Source organism: Pleuronectes platessa, chromosome 3 (assembly GCF_947347685.1).
Source record: "Pleuronectes platessa chromosome 3, fPlePla1.1, whole genome shotgun sequence".
NCBI classification, from domain to species: domain Eukaryota; kingdom Metazoa; phylum Chordata; class Actinopteri; order Pleuronectiformes; family Pleuronectidae; genus Pleuronectes; species Pleuronectes platessa.
The window spans coordinates 17,614,232-17,641,582 of record NC_070628.1 but is presented as its reverse complement, the minus strand read 5'-3'; the positions used below and the strand labels follow the sequence as shown (position 1 = coordinate 17,641,582).

At 41.2% G+C, this 27,351-nt stretch overlaps 1 protein-coding gene across 3 annotated transcripts; it reads right to left on the bottom strand.

The window, feature by feature from the left end:
• Window positions 1-1,218: 1,218 nt before the first annotated feature.
• LOC128436518 (myosin-9) lies at window positions 1,219-25,365 on the bottom strand. 3 transcript variants are annotated; one of them, XM_053418246.1, is made up of 43 exons: window positions 25,200-25,364; window positions 20,567-20,757; window positions 20,251-20,391; window positions 19,976-20,132; window positions 19,628-19,655; window positions 19,318-19,411; window positions 18,827-18,847; window positions 17,465-17,557; window positions 16,892-16,955; window positions 16,435-16,533; window positions 15,972-16,115; window positions 15,317-15,412; window positions 15,094-15,170; window positions 14,703-14,897; window positions 13,877-14,050; window positions 13,478-13,651; window positions 12,635-12,749; window positions 12,085-12,275; window positions 11,754-11,875; window positions 11,252-11,321; window positions 10,979-11,139; window positions 10,753-10,861; window positions 9,904-10,035; window positions 9,494-9,700; window positions 9,270-9,407; window positions 9,009-9,132; window positions 8,683-8,854; window positions 8,238-8,450; window positions 7,455-7,599; window positions 7,163-7,369; window positions 6,949-7,053; window positions 6,264-6,416; window positions 5,863-6,111; window positions 5,382-5,594; window positions 5,073-5,285; window positions 4,778-4,939; window positions 4,403-4,531; window positions 3,779-3,867; window positions 3,523-3,646; window positions 3,159-3,367; window positions 2,960-3,068; window positions 2,625-2,797; window positions 1,219-2,132 (listed from the first exon to the last, which is right to left on the bottom strand). In XM_053418246.1, exons 2-43 carry the CDS (start codon window positions 20,750-20,752, stop codon window positions 2,030-2,032), a joined length of 5,880 nt encoding a protein of 1,959 aa, XP_053274221.1. In that variant the 5' UTR covers window positions 20,753-20,757; window positions 25,200-25,364; the 3' UTR covers window positions 1,219-2,029. The 3 variants fall into 3 exon arrangements, with proteins under 3 accessions (XP_053274221.1, XP_053274222.1, XP_053274223.1); XM_053418247.1 differs by lacking the exon at window positions 25,200-25,364 and adding an exon at window positions 23,811-24,078; XM_053418248.1 differs by lacking the exon at window positions 1,219-2,132 and having other exon boundaries at window positions 2,621-2,797; window positions 25,200-25,365.
• Window positions 25,366-27,351: the final 1,986 nt, after the last annotated feature.

Sequence of the window (27,351 nt, the reverse complement as noted above, 5' to 3'; positions counted from 1 at the left end):
TGGAGTGAAGAATACAGTGTTGGATGAGAGGAGTGTCGGAGTTACGAACAAGAAGTGTGTCGTGTTCGCTGGACTTTAATAAAGTTACACATAAAGAGAGAAGTTTCCTGTCGTCTATATGCGAGGACGCTACAATATGAACGTGTTCACCGTTCAAATTCATTATTTGTCATTGAGTTGCGTTCATTTCATCATTCTCATAAAAGTGAACGTGTTCAATGAGCGCGTTCTTTTGCGTTCGTTCATGCACAACACTGGTAATCATATGATACATTTTAAAGATGTTTGTAAACATTTGGGAGTAGAAGAACCAAAGGAAACATGGGAGCAGTGAGATGAAATAATTAACTTGTTTTTATACATTGCAACAGCTCATTAGCCCAAGTGGTAACAACTACCTGGACCCAAACATAGTTTATCCTCTTTCTGCTCTATAATGTCTCTTGAATGAATTTTAAATAACTAAAATAAAATAAAAACAAATTTTCTGTTGTAAAGGCGGTTGATTAATTTTTTTCTGATTTATGGAGTAATATAAACGGATATTCAACATCCCTGCTGGGAAACATTTAGCCCTGATATATAAATGTTGGTTGATATACTGCTACAGAGTTGGTCCCTGATGTTTATATGTAGTAATTCATGAGGCTGATTGGGGATCAGACCAGGAAACACCATCCTTTGTTAACAATTTGTTACCAATAATAAAAAATGTTTTAGTGTACTTCAGTACTTGAGTTTATTAAATGAAAATATAATATAGTTTTTTTTTGTGGTGCTTTTACCATAAAGCATGAGACGCAAGATGCCATTAAAAGCTTTTTCTGCAAAAGCAATTTCTGCTATCCAGTGAGCCAGATTAAGAAATACAGTACATCTAATATAAAACAGAAATGGATGATTTCTTTCCTCTCCGTCTCTAAGTGATGGATTACATCAGATTGTAACATAACTAGGGCAAAATTGGCACAGACGCATTAAACATTTTTTGGAATGTACACGATTTATAGTGTTGTCTCGGATTACTTTAGACTAAAATCACACAGGGAACTTTTAACAGCCAATGAGGACGGGAGGAATTACTGCAGTGACTAACAACAGAAGTTAATTCAACGTGAGCATTGATACAAGACAGACTTTAAAAAAATGTAAACCTCTCCTTCAAGCCTATAACTGTTAAGATTTAGATTATCTACAAAAGAAATGAGGTTGGATTCATTTAATGGTTTTTCAATAAATTTTATTAAGGCATTTGATAAAATACAGAATAGCCTTAAAATATTGGCATCAATATGTTGTCATTTCTTTGATAATACAGTGTTAGGATATCGTATTGGATTTAACATTCACAGGCTAATGTGCCGATAGCAAAGCGAAGCACAGCACAAAAAAAGACAGTGCAGTGAGAGCTACTACCTGATGACCCACCACCAACAATCAATAAAGTGTAAAACCAGTGAGTATGCACACATCATCTATGCTATCATAGATTATGGTTAAAAATAAAAATGTACTAACATTTTCACCAACATTTCCATGATTCAACCAATTTGCAGTGAAGAGGTGAACATTCTCCAATCTCGTGTGTGGCATTGTGCAGTTTTGGTTGAGGTAAGAACATTGAAAAGATAACAGTGAGAGTAACAGCATACAATACAGGATTCTACCGACACTAGCAAATGTGAAAACACTTTCTAACTGCATCAGATCAAAAAAAAAAAAAAGACCCAAATTTGTGTGCAAAATAAGCAAAAAATGACCAGTGTTTCTCCCCCAAAATGGTCAAGTAACAGCACATAAACTTCAAGCACAAAGGAGATGGCTTGTCAGAGGAGCACCATTTTATAATATACCCATTATATAGAAGAAAAGACCTAGAAAATTATCGGTAAAGCCTGTGTAGAAAATATGGGTAAAAAGTCTATTAAGGGAAATAAAAGGATAAATCCTCTCAGGTTGCAAGGCTACTGATTTATTATATCTGCATGTTGACCGTGGTCATAATATTTCCCTCTTGGTGCTCCTGTGCTCACTCAATTGTATTCTCTGTTGTTTCAGCCGGCACGTCCACGTCCTCGTCACTTTCCAGGCCGGTGCGAGAATAGGCACGACGCGGGTTTAAATCTCCACGTCTGTAAAATAAACAATGTGTGTCGGACATTAGTACCAAATATAGACTGCTGGGGTCGATGAGTTTAATTTACAAAGCAAGATCATGACCATGCACTCAATGACGGTCATTATTATCCCAAAATATTGAATCCACAGATTAGTCCATTATATTTACTTCAAACTTGTGGTTTTGTTGCGGAGAACTCGAGAAAGTTCAGTATCAACTCCAGGTTTTTGGGATGTTTCTTTGCGAGTTGGTAAAGGACCCATTACTCCATTAAGGCATTATTTTAGAATTTTCTAACAATGCCACTCACCAAGAGGCACATGTTCAACAGTCATATTTAGAATAACAAGATAGGGAGTTTGGACTTTTCCCAATTATTTTACACAGAATCATTTAGGGAACTGATATCTATGAGTGTGAGACTGGGGAGCCTTGCCAGAGGTATGCACTCTACTAAGTGCCACTCTGGTTTATTAGTGGTAAAAGTAAATGTTGAAGACTCTACCTGAGCCTGCTCTTCAAAGTGCTGACTTCACGATTCATAACGTCTGACGTCTCCGTGGCTTCGTCCAGCTCCCTCTGCAGCCTCCTGCATTTGGCGTTGACTCGTGTCACCTCCTCCTCGGCCTCCTCCAGCTGACGCTTCAGCTGACGCATGCGGCTGTTAGTCTTCTCCGCCTGCAGACAGAGGGTTCACATTGTGATGGTTGACAATTTCCCAAAACGTATATTCAGAGGATCAGGAAGGATTCAAGTCAGGATCAACCCACACAGTAAATCTTTTGTTCTTTAACAATCTCGAAATTAAAAAGTAACAGGAGGATTAACATCGATGCATACCTGGTCTTTGTATTGATCCGTGTTGCGCCTCTCATCCTCCACCTGTAGCAAGACCTCTTTCAGCTTCTTATCCGACCGTCTGACCAGCCTGCAGGCCTGCCCACGCTCCCTGGAACAAGCAGAAAAAGCAAATTCCATAATGTAAACCTTTTCATTTGTTTTTTGAGAGTCCACAACTGATCTTCACACTGACACTCACTTGGACTCGGTGTCGAGCTGTTCTTCCAGCTGAGCGATCTTGGACTCCAGGATGGTGATGGAGGATTTATACTTAGACTTGATGGTTCCCTCAAGCTCCTGCAGCTTCAGTTTCTGCTCCTTGTTCTGGCGATCGAGCTGGGAGCGAGCCCCCTCCAGCCGCTGAGAGTTGCTGCGCTCGCTTGCCAGTTCTGTGGTCAACTGTTCAGTCTATTGCCAGAGAGAAAGTAGTGATCTCAGTCACACTGGTTTTGTTTCTTAACATTTTCGGTTCTCATTCTTTTTTTGTTTTGATTAAAATTGGGTTACTATTGTCCTTTTCCTTTTTATGTTGTGATCGTTCAACATATACTGCACGCCCTCACCTGCAGTGTGGCTCTCTTCAGACGGTCATTGATCATCTCTGTGTTGAGCTGCTCTTCCTCCACCTCCTCCTCCAGCTGGGTGATACGAGTATCCAGTCTCCTCTTCTCGTCAGCCAGCAGAGAACTGGCAACAACATGTGAGGAGGAGGAGAAGTGATGACTTACATATGGAGACAAACTTATGGATTTGCTTTTAATGCATAAAACGACCATGCATACAAGTTCAAATCGCTGCCGTTAAGTGTCTGGTTCCTACTTTTTGGAGTTACTGCTGTTAACCTCTTCCTGGAGCTCATCTCTCTCTGTCTGGACATGTCTCTTGAGTCTCTCTGCATTGGCCATTTCCTGGAGGAAGTAGAAGATCCATATTGTATATTAAGACTTCAGATAGTAAAAGAAAAATAGATATTTGGAAAAATTTGAGCCAAGCTAAGACAAAGTCGAAAAAGAAACTTGAATCCTGGTGTTCTAATGCCATTATAAACATAAATATCTTTATATATAAATCATCCATTTACGTGTTTTGTGACCTGTCTGGTTTTAATGCAGCATTTGTTTCAATCAATCACACGGAAAACAACCTGGAACCTTGACACCAGATGGCAGTGTTGGATTGTGGTAGTTTGTATTAAATGATAAAGTGCATATTGTTGTTGTATATCAATAGGAAATGACGTGTTATGATTGCCATACATCAAACATCAGCTGGATCAATGCAACCTGTAAATACATTCCTAAATAATTTCCTTCTGAGTCAAATGATTTCAAGTCCACGATAGTCGTTTTTGTATGTAAACTTAATTGGAAGTAACAAACACCGACCTTCTACCTTCTACTTTATCCAAATACAGCCAGCTTCTTTCCATAGTTACATACGTACATCTTGGAAGTGCAGGGCGTCTGCCTCCATGGCCTTGAGCTTCTTCTCAGTCTCTTTGGCTCCATTGATGGCTTCATCTCTGGACAAACGCAGCTCCTCCAGCTCCCTCATCTGGTCTTTCATCAGGGCCTGGAGAGTGGACATGCACACACTGAAGTTAGACACTCATCACTCTGAAGGGTATTCAATCTGTGTGTGTAGGACTTTCATTTATTATATATATTTATTTAGAGTTTAGGTTTTCAACCTTATTTGTCTGCAGCGCACTTCAAAAAAATACCGAACAGATGTGCATCAATTTCTGAGGCAATAATGTATGGATGTAACATTTTATGGTGTTGAGATCTGAATTTGCACAATACGTGATTATTTTACCTGGAGTTTCTTCAGCTGTTTGAGGGCCTCATCACGACCCTTGTTGGCAGTGTCGATCTGGACCTCCAGGTCTACCATGTCCAGCTCCAGTTTCTTCTTAGAGGAGAGTGCCTGAGAACGCTGCCTACGTTCTTCTTCCAGCTCGACCTCCATCTCACGCACCTGAAAAGAGTCAAATCATGATTCACTGCTTCTTGCAAACAATAAAAATGATATTTACAACCCTTCAAGTATTTGTGGAAAAAGAGAGAAAACTCATCGTGCATGTCAGACAGTATAGGTTCCTCTCCTTTACCTGTTTAACAAGCTGTTTCCTCTTTTCCTCTCCCTGCTCATCTCTGGCCAGCAGGTCTCGGTCAAACTGAGCCTTCATAGCCTGCATGTTGACCTCAAGACGCAGTTTGGCATCTTCTGTGGTCTGCAGCTCATCCTCCAGCTCCTCCAGCTGAACTTTCATCTCCTCCAGCTGTTGCTCCATGGTACGCTTTGACCTTTCCAGCTCATGAACCTGACAAGGATGCAGCGTACACATTCAGTGTTTCTCTCGGGCAATAACGAGAGGCAGTAATAGAGAAACAACCAACTGTAAAAAAAATAATCTTACGCTCTTGCCGACATCATCCTTGGAAGAGACCAAATCTTCCATCTCAGCTTTGAAAACCTTATTGGCCCGTTCCAACTCGCTCTTCAGGTCCGTCATAGCCTCCAGCTCACGGGCCAGCGTCAGCGCTCGTGTTTCCTTCTCCCTGGCCTCAGCTTCGGCCTTGTCACGCTCCTCAGCGTACTGAGTAGAAATGGTTTTCTCCTCTGCCAGCATCTAAGAGAGGGACAAGGATCAGATTAGGAAGGGCAGTTAAGAATCTACATGTCAAAATGTACATTTTTGATGAGCAACAATCCATTTTCCTAATAAATCGAAAGGGATATATTTAACTATATAACTATAATCTGATCACAAAACCACAAGACCTCCTTATTGTTTAAAACACCAAACTAGGCTCACATGGTTAAGAAAGGTTAATAGAAAAAGAGAAAATACGATATCAACATTTTCTATGAACGAAACCACACGGTTGACATTATACCTGGTCAAACTTCCTCTGCTTCTTCTCCAAGTTTGAGACTGTCTGCCTCAGGTGGTCCTGGTCCAATAGGAGATCATCCAACTCCTGCTGCACACGAGTCTTGGTCTTATCCAGTTTGTCGTAAGCGGAAGATTTCTCCTCCAGCTGCAGAATCACACTGTCCATCTCCCGCTGGACTCGCTTGCGGCCCTCCTCTGTGCTCTCCAGGTTCAAAGCCTCCTGTTCCAGCTTCTTCTTCATCTCTGCCAACTAAGGACATAAAAGAGGAGGAATCAGAAGGGCTGAAATATGGGAAAGTCAAGCAGCATAAGTGACTCTTGAGGAAAGTATCAAAGCTAATGTGCAATAAGAAGAAGTCCGACAGTTATCCAAAGACTTAAAAGATGACACTGTGGACCAACCTGGGCCTGCAGAGTGGAGACCTGCTTCTCCACGTTCTTCTTGCTCTCCTCCTCTTCCTCCAGCATGTCCCGCAGGCTGTTCTGCTCGCTCTCAAGCTGCCTCAGCTGGGTGGAGAGCGCAAGCTTCTGACGAGTCTCGTCTTGGAGCAACTCCTGGAGTTCAGAGAAGAGAAAAGAAGAGTCATGAGAAGCTCCTGTGAGCAGTTTTACCACTGTCTTAAGCCTCAAGGAGCATCTTAGAGATGTATCTTCCATGGACACTCAATATAATGAAAGTGCATGATTAATAATAAAAAAAAGAAGCTCTGTATGTTTTTGTATTCAGTTTTGACCGAGTAATGCAGTCAATTATGTGTTAAGTATTAGGGCCTGGACACCCGAGCTACCGACAAATTTTGAAATGGTAGTTGAGTTCAGTCATGTTGGCTGAGCTGTTAACCCTTTCGGGTTTGAGTCGGGCTCTGTCAGTTTTCTCTCAAAATATGTTATTTTAGCAGGTTGTGAAGTTGTGTCACAATAGTGTGTGTCCAGTATTTACAATGTAAAAGAGAAACAACAAACCATCTCTTGAACTAATGCATGCTTAGAGTGTTTTGTATATATTTATGATATTATTTGTACATAATGTACATAGAGAGAAAATAGTAGCAATAGTAGTGCCCACCATGTGGGGATGTGTTTGTACCTGTGTGTCCTGCAGCTGAGACTCGAAAGAAGAAAGGTCTTTGCTGGATTTGATGTTCTTGCCCTCTGCTTCACTCAGGACGCAGTTTACATTGTCCAGCTCCGACTAGACACCAGACAGAAAAAGACAATTGAATTGGGAAATAACATCCCAAACACCATCATAAGTGCTCACACACTCCTGCACCTGTGAACCACCTCTCAGAGATCAGTACCTGTATCTTTGTCAGTTTGCTGGCGAGATCCTGCCTCTGTCGCTCACTTTCTACAAATTTGACCTGCAGCTCCTGAACCTGGGACTCGGCCTTCTTGCGGCGGTGTTCGGAGTCTCCCTTTCCTTGCGTCAGAGTCTTTAGCTCGATCTGCACTTCGTTCCACTCGCTCTCCAGGGCCTGCTTGGCTTTCTCCACCGATACCTTGTTCTACAGGCACACGTGAGGCATGTTACTGGTGCTGTTCAGAACAGTGTTAAGCTTGGGTATTGCTCTATTCTGACACAGCACTAACCCTTTTGGCCTGTTCCAGCTGCTCGTTGAGCTCGTCAAATGCCTGGTTGTGCTTAAGTCTCATGTCGGCCATCTGCTGCTCGTGGATCTTTGCCTCTTCCTCCAGCGTCCTCTTCAGTTGGGTGACCTCTGACTCTCGCTTCGACCTGGAGGGAGAAAATGTCAACGAATAAAGAAAGAGATTGGGACAAAGGAGAAACAAAATCTATGTAGCATGTTGCCCTCAGTCTTTGTCAAACATAGATAGTAAATAAAGATGGAAAATGTTTCTCCACTTGTGCCGATGACATCATGAGTCTGTGCAGTAGCGACTGAGGGATGGAGCAGACGCATTGATGTCGCGCCGATACACATGCTCCACCAACCATGAGTCCATCCCAGCCGTCTATCATGACATTTCACCATGTTTTTGTAGGATCAAATATCGAAATAAATCCAAACTTACCGGGGAAATTTTTGCATAAGAAAGCATTTGAACATTCAAAACCATTAGATAAAAATTTATTAGTTTGGTCCATGTCCCCTCCACTAACATGGAGCAGCCTGAGTTTATGAAGTGTTGCGAAATAACTCATAAGTGTCTTTCGCAAAGGAGCTGCCATGTCTCCCATCTTTTTATACAGTCTATGTTTATTCCACATGGTCACAGTCTCTCCTTCTAACCTTGTATGGAGTAGTATACACAGCCATACAGTATGGCCCTCTATAAATTCAGCCAACTTATCATTTATGTGTTTTCCAAAATAGTAAAAACGTAAAATGTCTACATAAGCTTGATGGTTACCTGAGCTCCTGTTGTGCTGCCGTGGAGTCCAACGTGTCCTCCAGCTCAGTCTTGAGAGCCTCCAGCTCCTCTCCCAGGTCCCTGCGGTGTTTCTCAGCCTTGGAGCGTGCTTGCCTCTCCAGCTCCAGATCCTCCTGTAGCTCCGAGATCTGGGCCTCCAGCTCTCTGATGTTCTTCTGGGCCGTGTTCTTGGCCGCAGCCTCCTCTTCTATCCTGCAGGTGAGGAGAGGGAGAGGAGGAAATGAGACTGACAGGCACTTTGGGTGAACATTCTTCGATGGAAGAGATTCAAATGGGATGATGTCCCCAAACAAGTGATTTTTAAAATGTTAGAATTTGCTACAGTGGGGGTCATTTTTGTTGATTCTAAAGTTTACATCCTGCCACTGAAAGTACACTTTTCCACTGGAGAATTACCTTACAGATAAATCAACAGAAAGCTAACCTGGCCAGGGCAGCATGCAGTTCCTCCTCTTTCTTGGCCAGTTGAGCTCGGAGCTCAGCGATCTGAGCCTGCAGGTCTGCCATCTGGTCGTTGAGCTCTGTGGAGTCTCCCTCAAGTTTACGACGGTTCTTCTCCAACTCCTGACGCACTTTCTCCTCTTTCCTAAGACGATCTACATGAGAGAATACACAGAAACAAAAAACGTTAAATTTACTATTTTAATTTGTAATTACTTGCTAGGGTATAATACGAGCATAATACTTTTTATTGGTGTAAATTGTTGTTCAGTGTCCAAAAATATGAAATAATGAAAACCAGATGCTTGCCTTCCAAATCAGTGATCATGGCTTCATGTTTATTTTTGAGTTTCTGTAAACTTTTAGACTTCTCTTCCTCCTCAGACATGTTAGTAGTGAACTCAGAGATCCTGTCCTCCAGCAGTTTCTTCTCCTGAGGTCATATAAAAAACAAGCAAAATTTAATTTGTTTTCTCAGGTGCAAATATTTGTTTCTACTGCACTGAATATTTCAGGTATTCATAGAAATACTCTAAAGCACTGGTTCAAAATTAGTGTGTTGTACAAGACCTTGTTTAGTTTGCTGTTCTGGTCATCCAGCACCATGACTTCCTCCTCAATCATCTTCATCTTGGCCTCCATGGTGACCTTCTCCAGTTGAAGCTTCTGTCTGGCCGCCTCCTCCTCATCCAGCTGCTGCTCCAGATCCTGGATGAACAACCAAAAATAATCGGCATTGTTAATGCATTCAAGATAAAAAACAAAAATAACATTCTGCATCCCAGAGTACTGACCGTGATGTTCTGCTGCATCTTCTTCCTCTCTGTGTGCATCTGATTGCCTCTCTCCTCCTCCTCCTCCAGGCGAGACTCCAGGTCATGAAGGATCTCCTCCAACTCCTGCTTCCTGGTGGCCAGACGGGATCTCATCTCCTCAGCCTCGGCACACAGCTCTGTCTCTGCCTGGAGCTGCTCCTGAAGAGCCAACTTCTCAGCACTCAGCTATCAGAGGGGAGTGGAAGTCAGAGAAAGAATGGATTATAACATCAGAATAATCCATCAATTGTCATAATGATGTGTGTAAGTGACAGATTTTAAGGGGCTGCAACAATCACAAAACTCTCGGAAAAAAAAAACCTGCAAGTAAATTGTTCTTCTTCACAAATCTAGAATCCAGTCTGGATTACGCTCACACGGGCTCCTACCTGTTGCTGCTTGTTTTCAAACTCTTTGATCTGAATCTCCGCGTTCAGTTGTCTCTCCTTCACCTTCACCAGCTCATCTTCTTTGGCCAGCATCTCCTCCTCCTGCCGAGTCACTTGCAGCAGAGGCTTCACCTACAGAAAAAAATTTAAGTTCATCCAACATTACTGAAACAGAGGGATTTTGGGATTGAAATAGCACTCTCATAGGAAACTATTAAAAAAAAAGAATCTAAGCCATAATCAGATTAAAAATATGAATAGTTTCAGAGGAAAATGTCTTTATCATACTCATTATTGTACAGGAGCGCTGGAGAACAGCGATAGGAAAGTGGTCTACAGATTTTCAATATCTAAATAAAGAGCTACAGACTTGGACAATTGTGTTAAAATTAACTGCTGTTCGTAGTTTCACCTTTTGGAGCAGAAATGTGACTAATGATTACAAACATAACCGAAAGCACAGAATGTCTCCATAACCTAATATATGCCTGTGGGTGCTACCGCTGCCTGCTCCATAATTTCAGATAGAAATATAGATTAAATAATCAAGCATTTCATTATAGAATAAAAAATACTTCTAAATTGCATAATAGTTTTCCTTTGTATTCATCATAAAAGTACTGCCTAAATCTGCCTGCATTGTGTGTGTGCAAATTAATCTGACAAACAATTCTTATTTATGTGCTTTTTGTTGTGAAGAGTTTTTATCTGTGCAAAATAATTGATCCAGCTATCAAAATGCTGTATATTACTGAGATCTGTTATGGTCATGACCATGACACTAGCATGGTTGGATCTACTGCTGCTTGAAATACAATTAAACTGTAACTTCCTTCATTCATCTCTTACCTTAGTGAAAAGCCTCCACCACTGCCAGTTCCTGAGTTTGAGATAAGCTACACAGTTTCTCTGGATAACTTTCATTGCTGTTAGCTGGTGCTGTCTCTTGGCAAAGCCCCTAGAGAGAAATAAAACAAAGCACATAATTTAAACGTAATATAAAAGAGTACAGTATAAAGAATTTACATATGTTGACTGATAAAAAATATTTTTGGTGCGAGTGGATTTTTCATACTTGCGGGACACATATCCTCTGCACCAGGCCTGGAAGCTGATGATGACATCAGTGATCTTTATGTCTCTCTCCTCCTCCAGGTGAGCCAGGACTCCAGCTCTGAAGAACACTTTACTCTGACCGATGCGGTACAGATTGGGGTCCAGCTCTAAAGCTTTAATCTGATACAGAGAAGAGAGAGGTGACTTAGCGAAGTGTCCAACAAGGTAAAGAGAAGAAGTTTCCCCTCATATGAGGAGCTGGTCACTTCTGAAAATGAGAAACTGTTATTACCATGAGCACGCAGGCCTGCTTGCCGTCCATAAAGCCCTTTGGGATAGCGCTTGGAGTGAGAATTTCATACCTGAGAGACAGACAAGCAGAATTAAATAACAAAGGGGTATTTTTCCACAAAAAGTATACTGACTTTTTTTGTTCATACTTGTTTTCCTGGGTCAAGCGTCAGTATGTGTCACTATTATAAGTTATGTAAATGTCTTTGTTTTACCTTAGAGGGACATAAACTGAAAGGGAAATTCCTTTTTGTGTATTTAAGTCTCTTTCAAAAACAAGTTTGGGGACATTTCCTGATGAAACCTAAGTTGCTGTCATGCTGTGTAAACTTCTTACAGCTCATCTGATATTCTTGCATTTTTCCTCTTATGTGTTTTTGTGTTGCGTCATCTATACCCTTGGAAGAAGGGACAGGTGCCTCGTTCAACTATCAGTGTCAATCAGCAACCCTGAGCTGCCTCTTTTGCAAAAAGAAAAAAAGAAAACGCCTGCTGTTCTTCACCTCTGTCTGAACTCCTGGAAGACGATGCGGTTGGGGAAGCCTTGTCTGCAGATGCGAATCCCCTCCAGGACTCCATTACACCTGAGCTGGTCCAGAACCAGGTGAGACTCCAGTTTACCAGCCTAGAGGAAGAAACAAACAAAGGCAAAAATCAAAGATCTGTTAATGTAATGTCTCCTATCGTTTTATTGGTGTATGTTTAAAAATACATTTTCTTAAATACAGTTAATTTTGTGCCTCAGACATTATTAGTTCATCAAATTGAATTTTGCGTCACAGTGGAGCCCAATACTCCTGTATTGATAAGAGAGTGTCGTCCTTTGTTCAGTACCTTCTTCTCGTGGTTGGGGATGATGCAGCGCACAAAGTTAGGGTTGGTGTTTCTGAGTGTGGTCATCAGGTTACCCAGCTGCTCCTTGTACAGTTGGCCCACAGTGCGGAACATGCCCTTACGGGTTTTTGACGCCCCATGAATGGAGTCTGACATTCCTGCCACTTTGTCCAGGCCCACAATACGGTCCACTGTGAGGACACAAAAAAAAGAACAATTACGTCTTAACCATGCGTTTTATGAAAGAAGTCTGTCTTAGTTTCTCAAATAAAATTTTTTCCATGTCTAACAAGCAGAATATAATCACAGTATGTTTGATCTGGTATTGATATTTTCCTAGCAATAAAATGAGGGAAATTCTACAGTCACGACCTTATGTTGTCTAGTGCACAGTAGAAAAACGCAAAACATCCAGTTAAATTCTTTTACGCCGTCAGTACAGAGTTATTATACTTTTTTAAATCATTTAGAACTAAGAAATTCAACATTTTCTGTTGTTTGAGACATTCTCAACCAGTGCGATACCTGAGAATGAGGGTACAACACTTACTGTCTCTCCACAGATCAGCAGTAAACTTGTCAGTAGACTGGTTGAGCAAAGAGGCAACACACTCATTCAGGGGATCCATGTTTTTCAGCAGCCACTCGTCTGCTTTGTAGTCCACCTGCAGCAGAGGAGAGCCACGTTCATGATGCAGAACTGGACATAGTGCACAGTGTATGTCAGCATGTGTTAGCCATGTCATCAGAAAATAAGTTCCTGTTTGAGCCAATATTTTGTACCTGTTCAGCCATAAGTATGTCATTACCTTTCTGCCATCTAGTGGTGAAAAGTAACCGAGTACTAATACTCAATACCACAGAGTATTTCACTTTTGTGCCATTTTAAACGTCTAGTCTTACTACATTAGAGTTAAATGCACAAGATTTACGACAGTTATCAATACTAGTTAAAGCACCGATGCTCAAATAAATAGCTTATTAAATTGTTCTTGCAGATCACACTACTTAAACATATAAAGTGTAGTTTGCTTTTTAAATGCTTTTGCACTGGTTTAACTTGTGTATTTTTACACTGTTTCATAACTGCTTTTATGCAAGTAAAACATCTTAGAAGCTCTTCCGTCACCATGGAGACAATCGCAGACTCTGGACTTGTAAAAACCAAGATGCTGCACAACTGAGTAAATTACTAACTTAACCAGCGTTTACTGGCTTATAATTTGACTTTACATCTTCTCTTTAGAGCCCTCACAACAGGGATGAAGGAAGTGTCTGACCCTAGTGTTTTGGGCAGGGGGATGTGTGTATCAAAGTGTAAATATTCATGTTCAATGTGTTTGAATTTTTACATGAATTTTTTTTTTTTTTATAAGAAGTTATCTTCAGTAACCTTTCCAGCATAGTGCATGACGCAGAAATCAGCATCGCCCTTGAGTTTCTTGGGTTTCTGGAACTTGGGGTGCGTTCCCTGCTCCTGAACCACCTTCTCCACAAACGACTTGTCTGTGGCTTTGGGGAACCAACACTCTTCATCCAGCAGAGCCAGGATCCCTGGAGGACCGGCCTGTGAGCAGCGGCAGAAAAACAAACAGGAGGACACGTGACACATATGCTAGTTTGCAGTTTAACAGGATCCATGTGCAGGTTCATGCCTCAGCTTGTGTTTCACAACTATTTTCTGCAGAAAACAAAAGTGATTTCTGCAGAAAGTTTGTAATTCTGAAGTGTAATGACAGGTGAAGACAGATGGGTTATTTGTATCAGCCTTGAGGAGGAGGGGACATCTTACATGTCTTTCGATGAGGTCAATGCACGGCTGCAGGTCGAGACCAAAGTCGATGAAGCTCCACTCGATGCCCTCCCTCTGGTACTCCTCCTGCTCCAGGATGAACATGGTGTGGTTGAAGAGCTGCTGCAGCTTCTCATTGGTGTAGTTGATACACAGCTGCTCAAACGAGTTCAACTGTCGGAGAGAATTAGAAAAACAAAAAGTTTTACTAACTATGAAGGCGTATTAGGGCCACATAAGAGATTGAGAATAAAGTCGTAATTTAACAAGAACAAAATTATAATATTACAAGAATAAAGTTGAATATTAAGAAAGTAAAGTTGTAAAATTATTAGATAAGTCAATTTTAGGCTACATGCAATGCTAGAGGGGGAATATCAGAAAATCAGTTTGTCGCCTTCATTAAAATGAAGAAAGTGGAACATCATGTTATTTTTTCGTATTGGTTTCACAAATAGCTTAATACCTAATCTTATGGCTCATCAGAATCATATTATCATAAGTAGGGGTTAGGGGTAAATTTAACCTTTTCTTTATTTTATTTTGACTTTAGTCTCATAAAGTCCAACTTTATTCTTGAAAACTCAGAATTGTTTTTCCTCATTATGGATATAATAATTTGTCGGACCAAAAAATGCACAATGAAATAATTTAAATAAATTGAAGGAGATTGTAAAAGCAGCATTAAACAGACTCCATCTTTTCTGTTACAAACACACAGAGGCAGTGTCTGAGCCAAAACAGCCCCACTTAACGCCTCAGTCTATAAATCATAGAACCACAGTTATAATTCATAACCAGTAGGGTCAAATAGTGAACAGTGTACCTCAAAGATCTCAAATCCAGCAATGTCCAGGATGCCAATGAAGGAGGCTCCCTGTCTCTTGGTCTTGTCCAGGGCTTTGTTGATTCTCATCACCAGCCAGCGGAACATCCTCTCGTAAGATGCTTTGGCCAGAGCCTCGACAGCAAACTCAGCCTGCTCCTGAGTCTGGGCCTTCTGCACGTAGTCCCTGCCAACCTGGAGAAAGATATATGCCGGTGTCATACTACAATACTAAATTTACCATTGCCTGAAAAGGGCTGATTACATATTCCTTGTTTATTTTGGATCAAGAAACAAACTAAACACCAGGTTGAAACTAAAGTTTGAAAACTATCTTTCAATGTCCAGACAATACCTAAATAACCCTTTGTGTATTGATTAGTGTGCAGACCTTGATTCTGGGGTTCAGGATCGCTCGTGTGAAGTCGGTCACATTGACGCTCAGCAGGTGACACACTTTCTGGGCAGCTGGAAGGTAAAACATCGGGGTCATAATGGAGGATGTACAAGAGGGAGATGACTGAATAAGGAAGGTTTTGCAGATGGGGTGAGACAAAGATCAACGCAGAGAGGAAAAGAAGTTGATGAGTGTGTGTCTGTGTAAATGTGTTTACAGGTATCGTCAGGCATGGACGCCTGGTCAGAGTGACGCTCCTTCTTGAAGCTCATGTTCCCCAACTGCAACACAGCCGACACCACCTTCAACAGACCTGACCAACAAACATAAGAGGTCAGTGTCTTCTTCTCTGCCCCCGGACCCAAGATGATGCATCTTTACATGTTAAGGCGAATTCATAGTCTCCACGGCCTCTGGGGTCCACACTGGTCCTTGTGACATAATGACGTCATCTAGCCATGTCTGCTAGCTAGGGTACACATGAACCCATGTGAGGGCGTCCACGTGCAGCCCAAAACTGGTGACCTTGCTGTTTTTACAATATATCCAACCCCACGAACGGTATGAATGGACCCTTGGACACGTACGTGTGACCAGAACGAGTGTGCAACGCTCAGTGGCAATGGAAGTATGGTCAACTCTTCACTGTGACCTGGTGATCAGTGTAGCATGAAGCCATTGGCAGAAAAGTATATTGTGTCATACATTGACATGTGTGTATCATGTACATTCAGGAGATCAACAAAACAGGAACAAAAACAAGTGATAATATCTCTAAATCACCACTAGATGTCACAGGGAACCTTTAAAAGACAGCTAAAGTAGATTGTTACTTATGTCAACAACAAAAAAAGGGGGGAGGGGACAGTTACCAGTTCTTTCCTCCTCTGGGATGCTCATGATCTGAAAGGCGTCCATGGTCTCAGTGAACAAGTCTTTGTCCTGCTGTCCTGGAATCGTCACGTTTCCATTCGACATGAAACGGTACTTGCTGTAATCCTCCAGACACAACTCAGCTGGAGAGAGGATCACACCAGACAATCGTTTTAATAATATTTTTGTAAAATTAACTTGGGCCTCACAATCAGAAGAGACTGTTCAGCTCTAGATGATATAAACACAGGCGTCCTGAGGCGGTGCTTCGCAGCAGCCACTATAGTAACTGAACAGAGAAAAGGGAACCTCAGTCATATCGGCCCAATCAGTTATTTCACATGCACTTCTACAAGTTTCTCATGGATTCCTCTTTCATACGTGTGGTGGCTCTTGAACTAGTCTGTTACAAAGCCCAGTTTAATGTGTTGACATTGTAAGAGAACAAGTTTGAGTACTCACTTCGCAGCTTGTCCCCTGCTCCTGACAACATGTAGTAGAAGATATGGAAGCTCCTCTCCTCTTTAGCTTGTCTGATGGCTCGAGACTTCTCCAGCAGATCTGACAACAATTAGTCAAGGACACAAATGCAAATGGTACAACACGTTTAAAGAGCGGTAAGGAGGTCCCTTGATTGTCTGTGTGGCAACTAATTTGTGGTATTACTTTGGTTATATGAAAAACAAGGCACAATCAACTACTACATAACTTTATACATCGGGAGTGTTTGACACTATTCTTCTTTTACTTTTAATAGGTTAGCTCATATCATGGTTACACGCTAAATACTCTTTATTTACAGAATCAAAGAAGTAAATGACAGTAAAAATAATGGGGGGGACGTTCATATTTGCTCCAGGGTAACCTAGCAACCCCGAAAGAAAAAGTTCAAAAAGAAATATTCTAGAAAAAAGGATACAAGTTTCAATGTTGGCCCCAACAATATATCCATTGACATCAAAGTTGATCCTGATGAATTTTCCCTGAAAAAGAAATTAAAACATGTTGATAGGCAGCACTGAACTTAAACTTTTGTACGGTCGACCCTTAAAATCCAGTTTCTCAATCAGCTCTTACAGTCCCTTTTGAAAAACTTTCCATGAAACTTACTCGGATGAGACAAGGGCCAAGAAAGACTGAAAATATTGGTACAGATCCAGATCAGGGAGTGCATCACAATGTTCATTTTCTTTAACTTTGCGAGATGGGGCGCATTTTTACATTTTCACAGACCTTCCCGAGAATAACTGATGGATCCTGGGAGAATTAGGCATATTAAGGGGACTGATATTTATAAGAGTTTGGTGCAGTTTAATTGAATTTAATGGGACTGTTGGTCCATGTTGGATATCAGCGCGCTACTGAGTACCATTCAAGTTTTAATATGTATATTGTAAGACTTTACTTAAAAATGCAATTTAGATAAATTTACATATGTTCTTTTTTTATGCAAGACTTGAAACAAAGATTAGGGGCTTGAAGTCGTTCTTACAAATCTTGAGGAGTTGTCGTTCTTGACGGTCTTTGCGTTGCCGAAGGCCTCTAGGATGGGGTTTGCTTGCAGCAGCTGTTTCTCCAGTTCCCCCTGATGGAAAGGAAACAAATCAGAGCAGCAAACTAAAGACTCTAATAGTCCTTTGTCATGACTCGGCAGAGCACAACTTTCAAATCATGCAGTTTCTTGCAGCGCTGCAAATCTTTCATCAGCAAGCACAGGCATACACCATCAATTCCATGAGCTTATCAAATACAAGTCAGGCTGTGGATTAAAAAGAATTACCTCAGGGGTAACTATCGTTTCTCAGTCAGCCACACACACAGAATCCTGCACATTCCAACACACATTCCCGCAGCAGAGCAAGCCTACTCAGGCACAAAACCCCTGTAGGACCATCCCTGTCCATGCATGCACAAACAAGAGGACACAAGCAGCACACAGGAAGGTTAGCCAAGATCCCCCAAAGGAAATGCAGGAGTGCACTGTAACACTCCACACGTACGCATAGTTCTACATAACAATGACAAAAATCAAGTCTGACCAGATTGAGGAGAAATAACCCATAGCTGAAGGGTAAGTGGGTCCCTTGAATCTTTTTCCAACTACAACTAGGCACAGGCGAGTCCAACCTCAGATAAGGTTACTGCTTTACTGTACTACTTCTATTCACAGCCAACGCCTCCATTATTCTATGATCCCACTTTGATAAATGTGGTGTTTTTCATTTTAAAATAATTTATCCAACTCACATCTAAAACACAAAGAAAAATCTATTTTACAGTTGTCTTTTCTTTTTTTTGTTGTTGTATGAAATGCATTTATTTACTTTCTAGCCAGGAGATGAAAAGATTGACACTATTCCTCACCTCTGCATATATATATATATATATATATATATATATAAACAAAAATATGAAGCCAGATCAGTTAACATCAGGGAACATAGGGAGACACGAACATGCTGCAGATTTACGAGAACGTATGTGAAGACCTATTTCTTCCACTTTCATGTTTGTTTGGATTTAACGCATTTTGTTAATCATAAAATTTCAGAATACCAGAATCCACTTTGGATTCACACAGGCTAGTGTTTTTTCTCCATTTCAAGTGTTTATGCTAAGCTAAGCTTACAGTCAGAAACATTATATACTGCAAAAACATGAGGGTGGTTTCAATCTTCTCATCCCGCTCCCAGCAAGAAGGTGAATAAGCATATTTCTCAAGACAGACTTTTCCTTTGAAGGACTATTCCAGTAATTTGAAGCATTTCCTTAAGCACCCAGATAAGGATAAGAAAACCTTTTCTGTTAGTAGAGTCGAGACACCATGAGTATGGAGTCAGAGAGATGAACTCACGTGTGACAACACTGCGTTACCCTGGAGAAGAAGTGAAAGAAAAGACAAACATAAACACATTTGATACCAATGTCAGCACAAATTAAATACACTGCTGCAGAGTAACACCTCCTGTCACCTTATGAATAAATGAGAATGATTAATGAAACTTTAAATCTTGAGACAGACAGACAGACAGACAGACAGACAGACAGACAGACAGACAGACAGACAGACAGATCTGTGCTCTGCTTCACTTTGAATCATCTGTGATGAGGTGAGTCAGACACGTTGAGGCCTGAAAAAGGAATGTTTAATAGTCGCCTCACAGCTCGCTCAGATACAAACCATTACAGAGACGGACAATCGTGGAAATCTACAAACAAGAGAGGAACAGGAAGGCGGGAGAGAGCAGGAGATTCAGGAGAGGAAACACAGTGAGGGTTCCATCTTGGTCTGTGGACTCTCAGAAAATAAAGATTAAAATAAAAAAACTCCAGGACTTCACTCACCTGTTCTTTCTTAGATTTGACGGATGAGGCAACATGGGCGAGATACTGAATGACTTTCTTCGTGTTTTCCGTTTTTCCAGCTCCAGACTCCCCACTGTAAAAAAATGTGACAATATTCACATCAATCAGACGGATAAAATATTATTTAAAAGAGATATTATGTTGAACTTTGTGGCAGGGGCAACATTGACCCTTGTTGGGCATTACCAATTGTATTCATATTGACATATCTGGGGAAACAATATTTAGCTGGACAAATAACTCTTTTTTCAAGACCTTGTTTCTGGGAAAGAAAACAGAAGAGACCTACGTGCAAAGGATGGATTGGTCCTCACGATCTGTTGGAGAAAGAGAAAAAGAAAAGAAAAGTCTTTATCAGGACAAAAGATGAAATGAAGTGAAGCTCAGTTATGATTAGAATTGGTAGTATAGTAAGCATTTGTTAATTAATTGCTATTTATACTATAACATTATGTACGGGAAAAACAACAACTGGATCCAGTAGCTAAAAAAATAAACAATAATGTCGGGTCCCCCCCCTAAAAATTTATAAATTTACTTGCAGCTTAAAACCATGTACAAATTAACATATAGACACTCTTAGTCTATCTTAGCATACATTATCTATGACAGCCAAACACAAAAAAGTCTGAGGTACCCTGCATCATGCTCCTGTAGGCGGTGTCTGTGATGGCATAGATGTGCGGGGGCATCTCGTGTCTCTTCTTGCCCTTGTACATATTCACTATTTCGTCGCTGTAGATAGGCAAGTACTTGTACGGGTTGATCACCACGCAGAAGAGACCAGAGTACGTCTGGGAGAGACAGAAGACGGTTAATGTCAGGGAGGAGGTAAACATCTTCTTTCTATTTTGAATGCAAATGCACATTTTTAGTGCAGCTACACAAACGCATGCATCCACCCAGACTCACATAGATGAGTCCAGAGTAGTATCTCTCCTTGAGGTTGTGCAGCACCGAGGCCTCATTCAGGCAGGTGAGCTCGGCCATATCCTCCACCTTGTTGTACTTGGGTGGGTTCATCTTCTGAATGTCGTCCTTGTTGACCTTCACCTGAGATTTACAGGAACAAGGCGCAGGTCAGAAAATCACTTTGATCAAGGAAACACTGATTGTTGCTTGTTTTAAGTACTTGAAGCACTGTGTTCCAACAACAACAACTTTTTGAAATCATAACGCTGCCCATGTGAACAAGTTCAGACTCAAAAGAGAAATTCAGCTGTTTCACCTTCTTGCCAGAGTCAGCGAGCTCCACCACACACTCATCTCCATGCTCCTCTTTGACAGAGCCCACCTCGAAGCCCAGCTTCTCAGAGGGGACCCACACCAGCTTCTTGGTGGCCCAGTCGGCCTGGGCCATCGGGTTGTTTACCCCGCTGCGGTCCCCATACAGGAATTGGTCTGCGTCCGTCATGGTAGCTGTAGGTGGGAAAGAGAAACATTAACTAGCTGATAGGATTTAAAAACCTTTCAAGAACTCTATACATTAATATTCGTGTGTGAAGAGAAAATTATTTGATTACAGGTCATCAGGACATGTCACGCACATCTCTGATTCACATTATCTACCAATTTGTTTGCCAATATTTAACCACTTCAACAACAATTATAATAATTATCAGCAATAATAATATAACAATAATACAACTCATGTGAACAATTTCTAAACATGAGGACACTGACAATACCACTGCAACTTTTCGACTCCTGCAGGGGAAACTCCTCATCCCTTATTTCCTGACATCCATCTAGTGTTGAGGTCAAATAAATGTACAATTATTTCTATGGGTCTATAATCGGTCTATGTCCAATCCACTAACATGGAGGAGGCGTGATTTATGACCAATACTGCAGCCAGTCAGCAGGGGGCGATCAGGGCACTTTGGCTAATCTTTTGGGTAGCGGTCATGTCGTCCATCTTTATAGCCAGTCTACGATTAACATAGAGAAGGGAGACAGAAAACTATTAAAAACTTTCAGTTAATGTCCGAGAGAGTAAGTGTCAATTTAGGCTGAATAAGGAACCGACATGCAGTTTCACGTCAATATTCTAACTATGGTTTGAGCACTGACACACACTGACACACACTGACACACACTGACACACACTGACACACACTGACACACACTAAACATTTCAATGTGATGAAATGTACTGCACCGTAAAGAGGTAACGCGAGGTAAAGCACAGGTCTGGGCACATTCCCTCTGCAACAGATGCCACCTCATGTTCTACTGTATCACTATGAGCATCATGCAATTATTTTCCTATGACTGCACTGATGCTCTAAAGGGATAGTTCACCGAAAAAATTTAATTATTTTTTATCACTTTAACAATTCTCATGTTACTGTATGATCGCAGGGAAAAATCCTATAACCTCAAAAAGTTTTTATATTTTCAATCCATGCCTATGTTTATGACCCGTGGCTCAACACAGGCAGACAAAATAATGAAGTCACTTTTCACCTGAGCGCTACAGTATACACCACTCCATCTCTTCTTCTTCTACCTGTCCAATCCTTTATTCCCTGTGCGGCCCACATTCCTTCCTCACTAACTCATTATACAGAATTCCACAGATTCCAGCCTAAATCTCCCACCGTTCATCATCATCAATCCTCCTATAACATCACCAATTTCCAAACGTGCAGCCATTACATATTCTACTTTAGGATGAAGAGGGCGGTTGTATGCATGTGAAGCCTCTGGTTGTGTAAAGTAAGAGTCCTGATAAAAGGTCGATGGAGGGAGTCTTTGCAGTGGAGGAATGTTTGGGGCAAGTCTGGGCAGAGAGAGAAATGTCATTATTTCCCAACCACACACGGGAGAACGACTCAATGCCTCATCGGAAAGAGTGGAACATTTCCTCAGAAATACATGTCCACCACCTGGATTCAACAGCATCTTAAATAAAACCATTACAGGATAATCTGCTAAATCATTATGGTTGAATGAAAACAGTCTTCAAATGATATTGAAGAAGTCGATGTGTGACAGGATGTTATTCCATAAACCTTTAAAATCCTATCTGATCAATCTAAGGCAGTGGCTCTAAATCATTTGAGCTTTTGACTCTTTAAACAAAGCAGCGTTTGCTTTTGACTCCTTGTCTATAGCTTCCAGTTATACTCAAACTAATTAAGTGGGTTCCCTGATTAACTATGATCTTTACAAAAAAAGTCAAGATGTATACGAGAATTGTCTCTTCTTCTTGACCTCCAGGTTAGGAATCACTAGACTGAGGGAATAGAGGGGGCTGTAGGTGGCTCTCTGGATTAACTGGGCGACTGATATGAAAGCTTTTAATAATGAATATTAATGACAAACTGTTACATTTAAACAAGCTATGAGCCGCATACATTCCACTTAACACAAAACCGGAACTAGAATGTCAGCAGAGTGCATACCTCCACCAAGGCCTAGTCCCTTTATGAAACCACACATAAAATCCTACTTCCTATTCCTAAACATGTCATGTTTCTCATACAGATCCTAAAATGTCAAGTGGGTTCTTTTTAGGGATCTGCCCTTCACAAACGTGAATGAAAAAAAATTACTCAGCTGGGTAATCCTACTAGCAAACAAACTTACAAAAACATAACTTTCAGTCCTAAAGGATTCATATGTGACAAATTAGTTTTAGTGATCTATTTATTAATTATAATTTTAAGTATCTTGTGAATGTCAGCTGTACCCAGCCTCTATCCTCATACCGCCCAGATACTTTATAACAGAGGGGGAAATAATATATATATATATATATATATATATATATGTTTATATATAAATGTTTGTCTAGATAGAGCAGCTGCTTCCTCGTGTGGGTGTGGGTGTGTGGTGTTTATAGAGCGAGGGATAAAAGGGATCAGTGCACAAGGTGTCATCTGTGTCTCTCCTAAGTTCATTATGAGCTCAGACTCTTGAAGATCCGTGGGGGAGGAGGGAGGACAGACACACCGACGTCTGCCAGTTTCATCATGCCGCACTGAAATCCTGCAGAGGGAAGAAATCTGAAGCTTCCCTGCGTGTCAGGGACGAGGAAGAGCATCGTGCATTCATCACATTTTTAACGAGGGCGTGAACGCAGCATTAAAAAGCCAAAACCACTAAAAACAATGACACGCTAAGGCCACACAGAAAACTTGTGACACTCACATGCATGGGGCTTCACTGCTAGAAGTTAACCAATGGGCAAACTTCCTCAGGAAGTTGCACAGACTCTGCACATTTTGACACTGTGGTTCAAAATGACAAAAAAACGACTTCTACGTCCACTCTCCCTTGAATCCAGAGCAAACAACAAGAATTCAAACAAGCAGTAGAGCATCCATCACATCCAGTCAAATCCCAGCTGACATCAGGATGAAAATGTAATCTTAAGGAGGCGTGTGTTTCCATGAGGATTTCAACCAACATGTAAAGACTAGTTCAACCACGTCTGGAGACAGAATCCTCCCAGATCTCCTTACCTTGTCAACCCTCATCCACCTTCTAGACTGAGTTTTCACTGCAGGTTCAGTCCTATTGTCTGCACCCATCTAGATTCCTCTGTCTTATCCTTCACGCTTATTTCCATCATGTCCACTCTCCTGTTCTTGGCTGCCAGTCAATCCCAGCTTTATCCGGCCTTCCATGGCTCTTACCTAACGCAGAGAGCCCAAGCCCTGCCATCTGCAGCCCGCGCTGCTGATACAGGGCTGCTGGGGTGGAGTAATGAGATAAAGATAAAGGACGTGGACATTGGTGTGCCACAGACATCAGGGATTAACCAGACTGTAGAGCAGTGAGGGAGAAGATGTTTGATTTCTCAAACGTTCAGGGTGGGGCGTGGCAGGAAGGTCACAGAATATTTGAAAAAGGCAGATAAGTCAACATATTTAAAATGTTGTACTTGCATATACAAAGTGACCGGAGGGAGGGTGTTATGTTCTCTTTCTAGAGATGCAGCAACGTTCGATTTCCGAGCTTAACAAAAAGAGGAAGACGTCGCTCTTATCACCAAACTATTTTCAAACCTTCGAGTTGAAATATGTCTTTCGAAAGATTGTGTTGAGTAGACAAATCCTCCTCAGAGAATGCACAACAATAATGTATCCTCAGGGTACACACACACCCAGACACACACAGACACACAATGAGAAGGGTGTGTGCAGACCGTATTAAGAGGAAGAGAAAGCTCACCTCATACAAACCGCCTGACAAATAATGCAGACAATTTGCATGGCAGGATCCAAACTAGTTCAACACGAGCTGAGAACTAAATGGTGAGTGGCTGGGACAAAAAGTGACATTTTCATAGCACAGGTTGGGCCTGTTTTTCCTGCTGAACCACCACCATGTTATTATGTCCCCGTTAATATATGCAGCCTGTCCTCGAAGCTGAGGCTTAACATGTGTCACTGAGGGTAAACTCCACATGAACACACAGGGTAGAGAAGAGTCTTCGTGTAGCCGTTCAGCTCAAACGAAGTTAATAATGGTTCTGAACTGGTGTTGTTGCTGGTCCCACTGGAGGCTGTTGGTCTTGTGAGCATCACAGAGACAGTAGCTCTGCGCTGTAGCAGATGTCCAACAGGTGGTTGAAGGGTGACACATCTTGTGTGAGGCAGAACGCCTGACAGGAAATAGAAGTGGGAGACTATTCGCAGACGATGCAGTGAGGAGTGAACACGCTCAGGTTTAAATGGCCCCTCGCTCTCTCTCTCTCTGATGAGAACATCTGTCCAGGTGCAACAAACTAAACATTCTCCTCTCACCTCACTTTTTAGACTCAACTTTAACCAACGTTGATTGCTCGGTGGCTGTTTGTTGACATTGTACCGTTACCTGTAGACATGTAATAAAAACAGCGGATTCACCTGGTTCTCAGCTGCAGGCACTGCGGGTGAGCTCGGGTCTACTTCCTGTGTCCGTGGTGTGCTCCGCTGTGATGACTGTTCAGTGTCCGGCGGAGGGAGTCATACGGTCCAGCAGCTGCTCGTCTTGGTTCTGAGGCGTGAACCTCCGCCGCCTTTCATCCGCCCGCTTTTATTTTTTCACAGGTGTGTCCGAGGCCCCGCCCCCTCCGCTTTGCGATGCGTTCAGGGGCTAAACGTAAAAACCCGGATTTAAAAGGCGTCACGGCAGGCTCTTCTGAATCAAACATAAAGGTCCTACACAGAAATAATAACAAATAATAATAATAATAATAAATAATTGTTATTGCAATAGTAATGATAGTGATTATGATGATGATTATAATTATGATAATGCTATTGATAATAATAATACTATATATTCTACTTCAATTTCTACTACTAAATAAACACAAAAAAAGTGTTCATTTTTTCTCTGTTATTGTTCCTTGTTTTATTTTCATCCTTTGCTAGTTGTAAAGTACTTTCTCACATTGTAAAAAAGTGCAATATAAATATATTGCTTCTTCTTCTTCTTCTTCTTCTTCTTAAATTTATTATTATAAAAGTATCATGCATGACAAAATATGTGTCATGCATGTGCCACTGCAATAAAAGCCTTTACATTTTTTCCATAGTGAGAAAGCCTTGATTAATTTATATTTATTACATCTATAATTTGAAACATCTAAAGACGAAACATCTGTTGACCAAACGTCAATTTTACATGGAGTAATCGGTCAGAAAAGGCTCTTAGAATTTTTTCCCCGGCTCTACATGTGTCCCTGAAGGCAGCATTTACAATACGGATCAGAAAGAGACAGAATACTTTGTTATTGGGATACATTTATAAAGTGAAAACAATAAACGGAGATAATGAAATAGTAATTTATTGCAATGTTGTTCTGAATATCTGCACATAACTACTTTCACATCTGGATACGTAGGTGCATGGCTGTGTTCAGTCTCTAAGCTTGAAAACCAAATAAACATTAACATGAGCTGCTCTACTCCTGTTATGTAAGTTTCTGAAAAATAATCAACAGCCTCAGACAGAGGGAGTATGTTGAGATACGTTCATTGTTGTAGCTGCAACAGGAGCAGGGGTGTGGCACCGCTGATGTGGCCGAGGTGGAGATTTGACAAAAATACCTTGTGGAGACAGGAAGTAAATAAGCATGTTTATTTGCTGTCTAGGAAATGTTTTTGTATTTATGTTTCGATTGTTTTATAGTTATCAATCAATGAGTGCAATTACTGCACAAATACACTTCAGTATATGGCCTCCAACTACTCTTTATTGTTGTAATCTTTCTCTAAACACAAATCAAAACCTACAGAAGCAAAAGAGACCTAAGGAAATGTCCCAGACAAGGAGAGATGGATACCTGCACTCATCCACCAATGAGCTTTTGGTTTAATTTCCTACCATATATGGTCAGAGAGAGCCGACAGAGGGTAACAGATCTGCAGAGAAGAGAGGTGGAGGGAGGCGTGGACTTTTGTTGTGTTTTTTTTTTTTTTTTTGCTGAGGTGTAAAGTTTCTCTTCAAACCCTGTCATTACCCCCCCTCCCCCTGTTGTAGATCCATCACACACACACACACACACACACACACACACACACACACACACACTCCCACACACATACACACCAAATATGGGCTGCTCGAAATATAGGACCTGCGTGTTGCAGCATGAATGAAGCAGAAGGACACACACACAGACACACACACACAGCTAGCATTTTAATGTGTAATGGAGACACACTGTACTTTATGGTGTTTATGATCAGCTCAAGTTTGATTTCTCCAGTTACAAAAGCCTGATTTGTAAAAAAAAAAAACTTGATTGAGCCTCTTTCATTACGAACCGGAAAACTTCCTCAGTAGAATCTTTGACCACTTTCACACAGAGGGACCCAGTATACATCATGAGGGGACTGTCTGGCCTTGTAAGAGGAATTAGCTCTACTGAGTGTGAGTCTAGTGGTTTTGGTTTGGTGCAGTTGTGTTTTAACCTCATGCATTATTCCTCATTCTTTTTAAGTATTTCATCACATTTTCGTTTGAAATCTGCAAAGGACTTAGCAACTATTTTTTAGATTGCGCCATATA